The 14,545-nt window shown below is 34.7% G+C and overlaps 1 protein-coding gene across 1 annotated transcript in view; it reads left to right on the top strand.

Annotated features, from left to right (window-relative positions):
• The window catches only part of MED13 (mediator complex subunit 13), a 97,654-nt gene that overhangs the window by 47,975 nt on the left and 35,134 nt on the right, over positions 1-14,545 (top strand). Inside the window, exons 10-14 of the mRNA XM_002924346.4 lie at positions 7,029-7,242; positions 8,864-8,945; positions 10,679-10,800; positions 12,438-12,528; positions 12,661-12,875. Coding sequence (XP_002924392.1) covers positions 7,029-7,242; positions 8,864-8,945; positions 10,679-10,800; positions 12,438-12,528; positions 12,661-12,875 — 724 coding nt within the window. The remainder of the gene's footprint in view (positions 1-7,028; positions 7,243-8,863; positions 8,946-10,678; positions 10,801-12,437; positions 12,529-12,660; positions 12,876-14,545) is intronic.

Genomic DNA, 14,545 nt, shown 5'->3' with positions numbered 1-14,545 from the left:
CTGGGGCAATTTCTTATTCCCCCACTCATGCCTTCCCATGACATTTGGCAGTGTTAAAAGACCGTTTAGATTGTCACAGCTGGGGTAGGGGGAGGTGTGACGCTCTTTGGTAGGTGGAGGCCAGGGATGCTGCTAAATATCCTACCGTGTATATATGTATAGCACAGTCCGTAACAGCAAAGCCCAAAATGTTAATAGTGTTGAGGTGCTTTAATATCATGAATCATTTTTAAGAGAAATTTGAACTCTAGAATAAATTACTTAATTAGATAGGCCAAACCTGTTTACTGATTAGTTTTACTAGGGAGATTCCCCCAAGTAAAATACCTGGCATGGGCTTTAGGGTTTGCATTATGCTAAAGCTAAAGTTTTGTTTTGTTTTGTTTTCATATGGTTTTTTTTTTTTTTTTTTTTTTTTTAAAGATTTTATTTATTTATTTGACAGAGATAGAGACAGCCAGCGAGAGAGGGAACACAAGCAGGGGGAGTGGGAGAGGAAGAAGCAGGCTCACAGCAGAGGAGCCTGATGTGGGGCTCGATCCCATAACGCCGGGATCACGCCCTGAGCCGAAGGCAGACGCTTAACCGCTGTGCCACCCAGGCGCCCCATTGTTTTCATATGTTAAAAGGATCTTGTTTGGATAACTTAGTGATTCTGGTTCTGTTATTAATGTTACTTGAGATAGGATGTCATGAGGCTCATCAGTCAGATGATATCCCCTGTCATTAAAATAAATTCTATGAATTAATATTCTCTCAATGGTATTTAAACAATCTTAAATTTTTTCTAGAAGCATTGGGTTGCTTTAAAGCTATAATATGATCTTTTCTAGTCAGAGTAATCCATTCAGAAGCCTAGATTTTTTATATAAATAAATTTCTGAATTCTTATTAGACATTGTAAATTTCTAATCTTTTTCCATACTCTTTGAGAGTTTTGAAAGTGTTTTTAAATATATGGCAGTTAATTAGGGGGCTGTTGTAACTCCTATATTCTTGCACCCTTAGAAACATTATCTTTCTTTTTAAATTCATACTCCTCAAAGATAGATTTTATCTCTTTGAATAAAACTGAAGTTTCTCTAATATGCAAGATGCTGTAAGGCACTGTCAGAGTATAAAATAAATTTGGTCTGGCCCTAAATGAAATTGTAATCTAATGCAAAATAACCTTAAATTCTTTGATAGAAGTATACATAAACTATATTAGGGCTGGAGAACCAGCGTAAAGAATAATTTAATTCCTTTTATGAAGATCCAGAAGCTTTATGTGGTTTGGTATGGATAGATTATCTGGTGTTGCTTACTAGTTTGGTATGTCATGATGAGAAAGGAGACCTGAAAGGTGGGGGTAGGGCTATATAACAGAACAGCAAAATATTGCTTATAAGCTTATGTCTTATGTATTATCCTTGAGATGATAGGGACACTGTTGGAAGCTTTTTTGAGGTAGATAAAATAACAGGGTTTTTAGAAAATAAAGATTTTAGAAATATTAACCAAGTACCATTATTGAAAGATTGTTTAAATGAAGAGATAGATATTTTTGAAAGGACATCAGTTTGGACATCTTGACTAGCTCAGATATAAGGTGATTGAGGGCCCAAGGAAAATCAGAAAGAGATTGTTAGGGATGTGTGGATTTTGTGGATGTAGAGTGGACTAAAGAACTTTACGGCCCATTGAATAGTAAAGTAGGGGAGTAACAGAAGAGTTAAAGACCAGCATATTTACTTTATGAGGGAAAGAGGAGGAAAAACAGGTTTGAATGCTACTTTTCTACTTTTTTACTTAATTTAGACTAAATCTTAAGCTTAGTTTTTGTAATTTTTTAAAGCGAAAGAAACTGTAATCCCTTGTTATCTTGAAGGAGAGGGATTGGGAAATTTAAATGTCTCAGTTATGCCTTTGTGTACAGTATGACTTTTAACTATGTGCTTGTAATACACATACATTGTAAATTTGTGAATTCAGTTTTAGGAGCCTGCTTAAAGATTCAGTCAGGCAGTTGTGTCTGAAGCCTAGAAGAAAACTTACATTAACCCAGTTGGAGTAATATCAAGGCAAAGGGGGGCAAGAATGGATCAGTAGAAATTTAAAAAGAAACATTTTTTAAATAAAAATTGACTTTTACAGGTGTGTGTCTTTTTAGAAAGTGATGAAGGAGAGATTTGGACGTCTTTTATTTATATTAAGTGAAAACTCAATTTCCATTTGGTGTAAATTAAGTTTTCCATTGATTGCTGTTAAAGGGTGGCAGTGTGCTTCCGTAATCGGTGGATAAACAAAAGAAAGCAATACTCTTGGTTTTTCTAATTAATTTTAGATGGTGTTGGCTGCCTAACTAGTACAGAGTAATAGGATTCATCATTTCTAAGCACCTCCCCTATTCTCAGACTCTGTCAGTGTGCAGCAGTTGATGCCAGATTTTTCAGCAACTATTTTAAAGCAAAATTCCTTTATTAATTTCTTAGAATTTGTTCGAGGAGAGAGAGGTTGGGGTGGTGCATAGCATATCCTACATACAGGATATACACATCTGTGGCTATCCTCTTTTTGCTTCTTGTTATTTTTAGTTTCTCTGTTAGTGATGGCACCTGTTTTAGAAGAGTGGCTTTTGGGGCGCCTGGGTGGCATAGCGGTTAAGCGTCTGCCTTCGGCTCAGGGCGTGATCCCGGCGTTATGGGATCGAGCCCCACATCAGGCTCCTCTGCTATGAGCCTGCTGCTTCCTCTCCCACTCCCCCTGCTTGTGTTCCCTCTCTCACTGGCTGTCTCTATCTCTGTCAAATAAATAAATAAAAAATCTTTAAAAAAAAAAAAAAAAAGAAAGAGTGGCTTTTAAGACCTTTTAAGTTTCAAAGGTAGCAAAATTTCTGCAAAGAAACATTACAGTTTTTTAATACCATTTTTCAAGGGTTGAGCACTTAGTTCTAGTAGTATTTGTGATTGCTTAAAATAGTCTTCTGATTCAGAGGGAAAAATTTCTAAACCCTGAGCAAGGAAGAATTATACTTGAGCATATTTGTATCATGTTTTGTTTGGTAGTAAGGCTACATACATCAGGATATTTTAACCATAGCGTTCGTTGGCAGAACTAGCTCCTATGTTGTATTAGTGATATACCCAATTTTTATTATATATATTAAATAGTTTATAGAGTGTGTTATTTGACCTCTAAAAGTTAGTTTCTCATTATTTTGTTTCATAGACAGAAGTCTATGATGAAATAAACCTTTGATTTACTGTATTCTAAGTCTTTTAAGTAAATCTTATTTGATATCTTAATACAATAAAGCTATACTTTTGACAGCAAGCTTGACTCAGTTTAAGGATTGATTCTGAATATTGGAGATGGTATTAGAAAGGCTATAGAAAGAAAATAGAGAATTCTTAACATTTATTGAATTCATTTGTTCCTTAGCATCTCCTATAGCTTATCTCCTTTTATAATTGTCAGTCCTAAAATACTGTCATATCTTGTCTGGAAAGATTTTTATTGAATAAAGGCCTAAAAGCATGTGCTACTCTAAGCTATGTTAAATTCTCTACAACTGTATTTCAGGAGGGGCATCTGGGTGGCTCAGTCAATTTAAGTGTCCTGACTCCTGATTTGGGCTCAGGTCATGATCTCTCAGGGTGGTGAGATCAAGCCCCTCATCAGGCTCCATGCTCGGTGGGGAGTCTGCTTGAGATTCTCTTCATCTCCCTCTGCCCCTCCCCCTGCTCACGTGTACAGGCGTTCTCTCTCTCTCTGTCTCTCTCAAATAAATAAATCTTTTAAAATATATACATACTATTATTTTTAGGTAGAATGTTACTGTTGTCATAGTAAAAGGAAAGAGATACAGTTAATGAAAAATATAAAAGTAATTTCAATTTGCTTTGGGCTTTTGCAAAGCTTCCTGTTGATGGCTGTACCTAATCCTCTTCCAGTTTGTCTGTATTTAGCTTTATATCTGATTGAAACTATTCTGTAGTTAACCATTTGGCTATATGTGAAAGTTTCTTTTAGAAAAGGGGAGGTGTTATTACTGTTTCACAAAAGTATGTGTATACTATATAATTGGATAGTGATGAAATAACTGAGTTTTTAATCTGGCATCTTTTAAAAATCACAATTTTTTCTATTATCATTTTTAAATATAGAAGGATGTGTAATGTAAATAATTTATATTTTAAAACTTGTTGTGACTTGATGCTCTTTTATTAACTACATTTAAATTCTTTGCATATCCCAATGTTTGTGAGAACCATTCAATAAAATAACAAGTTGTCTTTAGGCACTGCATTTGGTTTACTCATTTTTATTCTTCATAGAGCCCTATGCAGTAGCATTGGTCTTTTTAATGTTACTGCACACTAGTTTAACTACCTATGTAAACAGTGTGGCAGTTTTCCTGCTTCTGTCAGAGGACAACTTAATATGAAAAACAGAGTTGTTTTATTCAGCCCTACACAGAGTAGTAGTGTCTTTCAGGTAGGTGGTGGGGAGGGGGAGTGGGATCTTACACTTTTCCCCTATGAATAGTTATTTGAATATACGTACTTAAAATCTGTCCAGCCCTAACTTTGCCATATTACTTAGCAAACCATTGTTTTTTGCATAATTTGCACATCACAGTCAGAGAGCATACCCTTCATTTCCTGTCTAAGGTTACTTTAAGTATTAAAGCTATGTCAAAGTAGATGGAAAAACTATTTTGAAAGTATTTATGTTAGAATCTAATAGTCCAAAAAAACAGTTATTTAGGGTCTAACATGGTAAGATGTAAAGCTACTTTTAAGAATAAATGTTCATTTATAGAACAGAACTACTCTAACAATTGTGGGTTTTTTGGGTTTTTTTAAAAGATTTTTATTATTTTGAGAGAGAGAGAGCATGAGCAGGGGTGGGGGCAGAGGGAGAGGGAGAAGCAGGCTCCCCAGGGAGCAGGGAGACGGATAGGGGATCATGACCTGAGCTGAAGGCAGACACTTAACTGACTGAGCCACCCAGGTGCCCTATTCTAACAATTAATTGTAAAATGTATCCCTACTGACTAGGTAGCACCATGTTCTCATGGAAGAAAGTTTTTGTAGATTTGGGATTTTAGTTTTAGGAATAAATCTAGGGAATATTGGGAATAAAAATGGCATGTATGATATTTGATAGCAGGTTCAGAAAATATGGTATCTTCTTGATGGCCTCTGTTTTAGCCTTAGTTTATAGAGTATAGAGTGCTTCTAGTGCTGGGCATTGGTGAATAGATTTAAAGATACATCCCTCTCAAAGATTTTATGAGCTAGCAAATGCCTTCGTCATTCCCAAATCTACGTCTCTTAGGATTTTTTGTCTTAAATTTTAGGACAGATAAGTGTTAGCAGTATCACTTTCTGATGAATAAAGATGGCGTATTTCAAAGTACAAGATACTGTATTTTAGGATTATTAGTGCAACCACAACATCTCTGTCCTATGTGGCTTTTAGATTTGACATATTCATTTAGGAAATATGTATTGAGTAACTTTTACGTGCCAGGGGCTGTTCTAGGCATTTGGGATAATTCAGTGAACAAAGACAAGATACCCATCATTTAGGGGCTTATATTCTACTGAGAGTTACAGTCAACTATGAACATAAGCAAGTTATAGAAGTATGTTACAAGATAAGTGCTATGGATGGAAAAATAGAGCAGGGCAAGGGGGTTCAGTGTTGAGGCAGTTGGGCATTTTGCAGTTTTAAATAAGGACTCATACATAAGGTGACATTTAAACAAAAACTTTTAGGAAGTGAGGGAGATGGCCATGCTGATATTTGGAGAAAGAATGCTCCAAACAAAGGGAACAGCCAGCAGTGTATCTGGCCTATTTGAGGAACGTTAAGAAAGTTCTTGGAAGCAGAATGAGAGAGGAAGGAGTAGAATAATGGAAGATGAAGTTGGAGAGGAAAAGAGGAGAAAGATCATGGAAAGCTTTGGTAGGATATTACAAGGACTTTAGTTTTTATTCAGAATAAAACAGTCCTTGTAGGATTTTTGACCACAGTCTAACTACAAGCCTAGCTGCTGCTTTCTGGCAGCATGGGAAACTCAGCTTTACAAACCAGAGAGAACATGAATTTGGGAGTCAAAAAAGTGTCCGATACAAACAAAAATCAAATCATTCAGTATTCACACTCACCAAGCACCCTGGTCTTCAGGTACAGAAAAGTCCTGATGCTTTCCGGGATTCTGGTGGTGCAGATCAGTTTGTTGTGGCTTCTTTCTTTTAACTTAGATTTCAATTTTCTCTGGTCTGTCGGTTTCTCTGGTCTTTCCAACTTCACTGTTGTTTCCTCTCTTGTTCTGTTGTCCTTCATCATTTTATTGGTTATTTTAGGAGAGTACAGAGAAACATGTTTATTAGTCACCATGTGAAACCATAAGGCTGATAATATAAAAGTAGATTTTTCCAACGTGATCAAAAAAAACCTCTAGGGTACTTGCGCTGAAACTTGCCATTATAAGACCTCTTGTCAGAATTAATAATAGTTATAATGTTATTTTTATGAAACACAAGTCAGGTCTTAAAAATTTTATAACTTTATCCACTCATGCAGTAGGAAAAGGATAATCACTTTCATTGTATAAATGTATAAATTGTATAAAATTTGTCTAACCATATAGTCCACATTTTGAGAGTTCTGTCCTGGAGCAGTTTCAATTTAAAGAGTCCCTTTCAGTGAATGGATTTGGACAGGTTAATGCCTTTGAGGATTTGGGAACAGAGTGGATTACCAAAAGATAGTATATTTTTGTGGAAAGAACATATAGAGAAGGAGGCCTAGATTTTAGCTTCATTTTTCTATTGCTAAATTTGAAGTATGATTTAGTAAGTCATATAACCTTTCTATGCTTCAGTTTCTTCATTTATAAAATGAAGGATTGCAGGTTAGATCATCTCTAAATAATCCTGAAAACTTTATGATTCTTAAGTCATATTGTATTTTTTCTGCTTTTATAGAAAATAAATATAATTAATTTTCTGATTTTGTTTTTTTTAATGCAGGTTAATGGTGCAATGTAAGAAACCTTTAAAAGTTTCTGATGAATTAGTACAGCAATATCAAATTAAAAATCAGTATCTTTCAGCAATAGCATCTGATGCAGAGCAAGAATCTAAAATTGATCCATATGCATTTGTTGAAGGGGATGAGGAATTCCTTTTTCCTGATAAGAAAGATAGACAAAGTAGTGAGAGAGAAGCTGTAAAAAAACACAAGGTGAGTAAAAGAAATCAAAGTATGATGATTTGTAACACTGCATATAGTATCACACTTCTCATTGTTTTCTTTAAAATAGAACAGATTTAAAAAAAAATTGAACAGATTTATCATTGTAACTTAGGAAAAATTTTATTTATTTATTTTTTCTTTTTTTTTTTTTGAGAGCAAGAAGAACCAGGGGAGGGGGAGGGCTGAGAGAGAGGGAGAGAGAGAATCTTTTTTTTTCTTTTTTCTTTGTTTTTAAAGATTTTATTTATTTTTTAGAGAGAGTGGACAAGAGCAGGGAGGGAGGGGCAGAGAGAGAGGAAAAAGCAGACTCCCTGATGAGCAGGGAATCCTGATGCAGGGCTCCACCCCAGGACCCTGAGATCATAACTTGAGCTGAAGACAGACGCTTAACCAGTGAGCTACCCAGACGCCCCAAAAGAGAATCTTTTGTAGGCTCCACGCCCAGCACAGAGCCCAACATGGGGCTCAAGCCAGGACCAAGAGTCGGATGCTTAACTGACTGAGCCACCCACGTGCCCCAAGAAAACTATTTTTTTTTTTTTTTAAATAGGTGAATCAGGCACATTATACAAAGTTTAAGAGCTTGTGTGGACTTTATAGCTGGTCTCTAATAATGAAAAGATTGTTATTGTTTACTGTAAGAGTTTTTGGATTAGAGAAAGAGTACATTAACTTCTGTGACATTGAAATCAGGGCATTTAGGTAGATAAATTATTTTGATACTGAGTGAAAATATGCTATAGGTGAATTGCCAGTTTTCAAAAATACAATAAAATACACAATGCTGAGTTTATAAAATACATGCTATTTTAAAATGTGAGTTAAGGGGCGCCTGGGTGGCTCAGCTGTTAAGCGTCTGCCTTTGGCTCAGGTCATGATCCCAGGGTCCTGGGATTGAGCCCTGCATTCGGCTCCCTGCTTGGCAGGAAGCCTGCTTCTCCCTTGCACACTCCCCTTGCTTGTGTTCCCTCTCTCGCTGTCTCTGTCTGTCAAATAAATAAATAAAATCTTTAAAAAAATCTTTTTAAAAATGTGAGTTAAGAACTTATAGTGTCCCTTGAAGTAGTATATTTAGTGTAGGATATAGAAGTATTGATTAAATTTTAAAAATCCAGTATTAGAGGATCTATTAAGCACAAGATAACTCTCTTAGATAAAAATGTTGCCTTAAATACAAAATATGAAAATTAAAAGCTATAAAATTGTGGAAAGGACCCAATAATAAGTTTAATACAGAGAATTCATTTCACAAAGTTTTTAGCCTTACTACATGCCCCAGTACTTGAAATTTTGTCCTTTTGTAAATATGAAAATAGTAGTAGCTGGGAAGGCTGGAGGTACTATTGAAAGAACATGGACTTTGGAAATTGACAGATTTATGTTGGAATCCCAGCTCCACTATTTATTTATCAGATATATTTCCTGGGTTGTCTTTAACAGTATTTTTTGTCTGTAAGTTGAGCATAGTACTTACCATGTAGGTTAGTTGTGGGAATTAGTATGTCTGTAGAGCACCTAGCAGGATGCTTGACACATAGTTACTCAATAGTTGGAAGATTTTGTTTATTTAAATTATATATTTCAATCTAATATGTAATACTGTTTTCAGGTAGAAGATGGGCCATCTAGTATAACAGTGTTATCACATGAGGAAGATGCTATGTCATTATTTAGTCCCTCTATCAAGCAAGGTAAAACTTCTATTTCCTAATCAAAATATTGCATTGTAGAATTATTACTACAAACTAATTTGATACTGTTGGACTTACAGTGTTCCTTTTTGCATAATTCATATTCATAGAGAGGTACCTATCTTAAAATGTTGGATTTATTGTTTATTTTGTATTGGGAGAAGAAGTTGAGGTGATAGAAATTCTGTTTTCAATTGTTGGAACTTTCTCACAAATAAAAATCGTTCTCATCTGTAAGATGAGATTTAAAGAGATCATCGCCTAAGGTCCCTCTCAGATCTGAAAACTTATAAATTAGGCTTGACTATAATTTTGTTGTCCTTTTCTCTCTCACTCAGATTAGAAGAACTGTTGCTTAAATTATTAATTTAACAAATATTTATCAAGCAGGTGTTATATGTATGCACAGTTCTTGTCGCTGAGGCCAAGGCTCCACTTTGAAAGTATCTGACAAGTGCTTGTGCTTATAGCACGTTATTTCTTTTACAAAATCTATTTAACTTTTGATTGAAGGCAAAGGAAGTTGTCCTTCTGTAGGTGTTTTTTTAAGGACAAAGTTTTGTTTTAATATTTGAAATAGAGTCAGGCTCTGTGCAACTAAAAATAAGAATAAGGAAGAAATGGTCTTTCATGAAGTAAATTCAGTTGATAATTCTGAGTAGCTTGATTAGTTAATTTAGGTTAACAACTGATAAGTTAATTATCATTTTGATAATTCTGAGTAGCTTGATAATTTAACAGTTTGGGTTCTTTGGGCTATTTACCTGCCGTTAGGATATAGAGAATATATAATCTCTATTTTGTGCTTTCTCAAAATATGGACCACGTACCACATTCTGGAGCATCTTTTGAGGTGGAGCTTGGAAATCTTGGTTTTTAATAAGTACCCTAGATGATTTTTCACACCAAATTTCAGAATTACTGCTCCAGTGAATTTTTACAACTGACATGCAGGGGCACTTGGAAAGTGGCTTTTATCTTTCTGAAAATGAGGAGTATTTCAAGTCATTTGCTATTGCAAGGATGCTTCAGAAGGTTATATAACAAACTGCAAACTTTTTTTTGTGTATGGGAATGTAAGAAGAGTTTAACTTCCATTGGTATTTCTATTTTTTTCTTAAGTAATCGTATATTTTTTCCCCTACAATTGGGGGGGGGGGAAGGAAAAAAGAAAATAAAATTCTAGAACTAAAATGAAGCTTAACCAAAAGGTAATATTTATTGTGTACTTAAGTGCCTACCACTGGACAAAGTGCTTTAGCTACATCCTTTGATGTTTAATTCTTGCCATTACTAAGGTACAGAGAGGTTAAGTAACTTGCTCAGGGTCGTTCTATTAGTGTTAGAGTTGGGAATTCAAATTAATAATAGTCCTTCTGACTCAAGAACCAGAGCATTTAGTCATCAGACTATGCTTGTTTTACACTTCAGGAAGATAGAAAAATAAAAATGTGTGTGTGTCTACTATTGTCCTAAGAGTGTCTGTCTGTTTTTTTAATATATATAATAAGAGTACTTAGCCATGTTTTGGATTGTATAGCCTTTGATGAGCTTCCTGGAGAAGTTACTACTGTTTATTTGAAAAAAATTTTAGATTTTAATCAAATCACAGTTTCTTATTGCATAATACTCTTGTAAGTTTAAAGTTAGATATCTAATTTAAATAAATAGAATAATACTTATTTGGTCAGAAGTAGAATTTTTTATTTTGTTTTTCTGATTGACTTATATAGATGCCCCACGCCCTGCTAGTCATGCCCGTCCTCCATCAACCAGTTTGATTTATGACTCAGACCTGGCTGTCTCTTACACTGACCTTGATAATCTCTTCAATTCTGATGAAGATGAACTAACAGTGAGTATTCTGTTAATGGTTAAGGTTATAATTTCTTTTCCTTGATTTTATATAGACTTACTTTTCAGAAGTGATGTGTAACTTGAATAGTACGTTTTAGCCCTGAAAAATAGGAAATATTTTGGAATAAAATTTTATTAATTGTTTTCTTTTTTTTTAAACTTGAGCAATCTTGGCATAGTGTCACCTATGAACTGAGGGTTTTTTTCTTTACTTTTTTTTTATATTTGAAGGATATGTGTGAATAAGTTTAATTTCTATCATATATTCTTTGTCTGCAGTCTTTAGGAAGCAGAATTATTTTCCTGTTCTTTGATCTCTCATTTGAGAAATGACCCTGGAATTGACTCACATACATAAAATAATAAATAATTAACATTAAAATTGTATGCCTTGTCAATTTTTTAAGGAATACTACTTCTTTTGAATATGTTTGGCCTTATAACCATTATTAGACATGAAAGAGGCAGAAAAAGAAATATTTAACTTTGAACATCCATTTGCAGAGAAAGGTGATTATAAAAGAAAGCTTAAAATGCGATTTGCTAGAATGTCAAGTCTCTAGCAAATTAATGAACTGAGTGCTGCATTATCATAAAAGGGAATTACATTTTCATCTGCATAAAGGTAGCTTGGTAACATCTATAGTACATTTGGTCGTTCTTGTTCTATATAATATATATTTTTAATTCTTTCTATTGTATATATGATACACACATACACACTGCATACATATATTTATGTATATATGTATATACACATATATGCACATTTGGTGTCTTCATTTAAGTGACATAAGGCAGATCTCGCTATACATAAACTTACATCCTGTATCCCTGAACACTTGGTACTTTTATGCGTTCTCTCCGTTACCATTCATGTATTAGCTGTGGCTTTTGTGAGGTAAAAAGGTTGTAATTAGAACTCAGTCTACATATTTATGACAAAGTGGCTAACAGGAGGTTTGGAACCAAGTTGTCAGGTCTAAAAACAATGGTGATGGATTGGAGATGGTAAAATGATTTGATCAATGTATTAAAACTAATTTTTAATTAGGTGTCCTGTTACTTATTATATGAGATTTCTGAAGTTTGTGCTCTCTTTTACATGTTGTAGCATTTTTGTAAGGGTAAGGAGATTACTAAACAAGGTAAAAGTGTAAATTAGATTTCAGAGGGGTGATTGATTATATAGGAAACTTCAGTGTATTTTATTGAAGGGGACAAATGCTTTATGAGTATCTTTTACTAAGAATCAGTTCTGATACTACAAATCCTTCTTATTGCAGAATTCCTTATTTTTTCTTTTTTAAAAATTTAATAGGCTTTAAGTGGTAGGTTATTTTTGCTCTGTGTGATCTAAAAGTATTGGTCCTGTGTTTTAGAGGAGATTTTCCCTCTGTTAATTTGCAGGATTATCAAATAAACAGAGAAATTAATCTGGGTTCATTGATTGCTTAAAAAGTGTTTTACCTCTTTATAAATTGTTTCTAATAACTAATATTTGGCTCTAGCACAACCAGAATAATATATTTGATGAATGGGTTTGACCTTCAAGTTATATCTTAATAATTACCATCTTGGATCACATTAGACTTGAAATTTCAGATAAATAATGTGTTTTGTTTTTGTTAATAGCCTGGATCTAAAAAGTCAGCAAATGGAACAGATGATAAATCCAGCAGTAAGGAATCCAAGACAGGAAATCTGGACCCTCTATCTTGCATAAGTAAGCTCCCCAAATCTGCTGCAGATAAATCTGCAAATTTTTAATCTGAATAAAATTCCCTACCCCTTTCTTTTAAACACAGATTAACTTCTTTTTAGTCTTATGTTAAAATATGTGTTTTATTAAATATAGGCACTGCAGATCTTCATAAAATGTATCCTACACCACCATCGTTGGAACAGCATATTATGGGATTTTCCCCAATGAACATGAGTAATAAAGAATATGGTAGTATGGATATAACACCTGGAGGAACTATTCTAGAAGGAAATAGTTCTAGTATAGGAACACAGTTCAAAATTGAGGTTGATGAAGGATTCTGTAGCCCAAAACCTTCCGAAATTAAAGTAAGTATTTTAATTTTCTAGAGAAATAATTCACTTCTAATATATATGTATATATTTTAGAGAGGGGGAGGCTGGGGAGAGGCAGAAGGAGGGGGAGATAGAGGATCTTAAGCAGGCTCCACAGGCTCCACAGGCTTCTCCACTGGGTGTGGAGCCTGATGTGGGGCTCAATCTCACAGCCCTGAGATCATGACTTGAGCCGAAATCAGGAGTCAGACACCCAATCAGCTGAGCCACCCAGGCGCCCTTCCAATATTTTCTTATAGATTCAGTTTGTTGCTATATTAAAAAGTCTGTTCATAGTGATTCTCATTTTGTAGTTAATAGATTTGAAGACTAAATAGTGGTGACACTATTAAGAATGCATTTAAGAACACTTGGGCTTCTTCTATAATTTGACTATTGTAGATAATGCTGTTGCTATAAACATAGGGGTGCATGTATCCCTTTGAATTAGTGTTTTTGTAATTTTTTAAAAAAGGTTTTATTTATTTATTCGACAGACAGAGAGAACACAAGCAGGGGAGTGGCAGGCAGAGGGAGAGGGAGAAGCAGACTTGCTGCTGAGCAGGGAGCCCAGCTCAGGGCTCTATCCCAGGACCCTGGGATCATGACCTGAGCTGAAGGCAGTCGATTAACCAACTGAGCCACTCAGGCACCCCATTTAACTTTTGACTAAATATCCAGCAGTGCAATTGTTTGACTTTAGGGTAGTTCTATTTTTAACTTTTTTAGGAATCTTCACTATTTTCCACAGTGACTGCATCAGTTTGCATTCCAACCATCAGTGGAAGAGGGTTCCTTTTTCTCCACCAACTCCTGTTATTTCTTGTGTTTTTGACCATTCTTACAAATGTGAGGTGATCTTATTGTAGTTTGGTTTTTTGTTTGTTTTTTTTAGTTTTTTTCACTTGTAAACTCCATGCCATACATGGGGTTCAAACTCATGATCCTGAGATCAAGAGTTGCATGCTTTACCAACTGAGCCAGGCAGACACCCCTCTCATTGTAGTTTTAATTTGCGTAACCCTGATGATGAGTGATGTTGAGCAGATGAATGGTTAAAGATATGTACACACACATTCACACACACACGCACACACACAAATATTATTCAGCCATAAAAAAAAGAATGAAATCTCGCCATTTGCAATGACATGGATGGAGTTAGGGTGTAATGCTAAGCAAAATAAGTCTGACAGAAAAAGACAAATACCATATGCTTTCACTTATATGTGGAATTTAAGAAACAAAGGGGAAATAAGCAAAGGAAAAAAAAAAAAGACAAACCAAGAAATACTCTTGACTATAAAGAATAAACTGATGCTTACCAGAGTGGAAGTTGGTAGGGGGATGGATGAAATAGGTGATGTAGATTAAGGAGTGCACTTGGTGATGAGCACTGGGTAATGTACAGAATTGTTGAATCACTGCATTATACACCTGAAACTAATATAGCACTATATGTTAATTAACTGGAATTAAAATAGAATGAATGCCTTTAAGAATAGAATTATACTGGGGACCTGGCTGGCTCAGTCAGTAGAGCATGTGACTCTTGGTTTCAGGGTTGAGAGTTGAAGCCCTACTTTGGGCATGGAGCCTACTTAAAAAAAAGCAAAAAAACAAAAAAACAGAATTGTATTTACATTTTACTATTTTGTTTAAAG

This window comes from Ailuropoda melanoleuca, chromosome 13 (assembly GCF_002007445.2).
Source record: "Ailuropoda melanoleuca isolate Jingjing chromosome 13, ASM200744v2, whole genome shotgun sequence".
NCBI lineage: Eukaryota > Metazoa > Chordata > Mammalia > Carnivora > Ursidae > Ailuropoda > Ailuropoda melanoleuca.
This window is presented reverse-complemented; position numbering and strand designations above follow the sequence as displayed.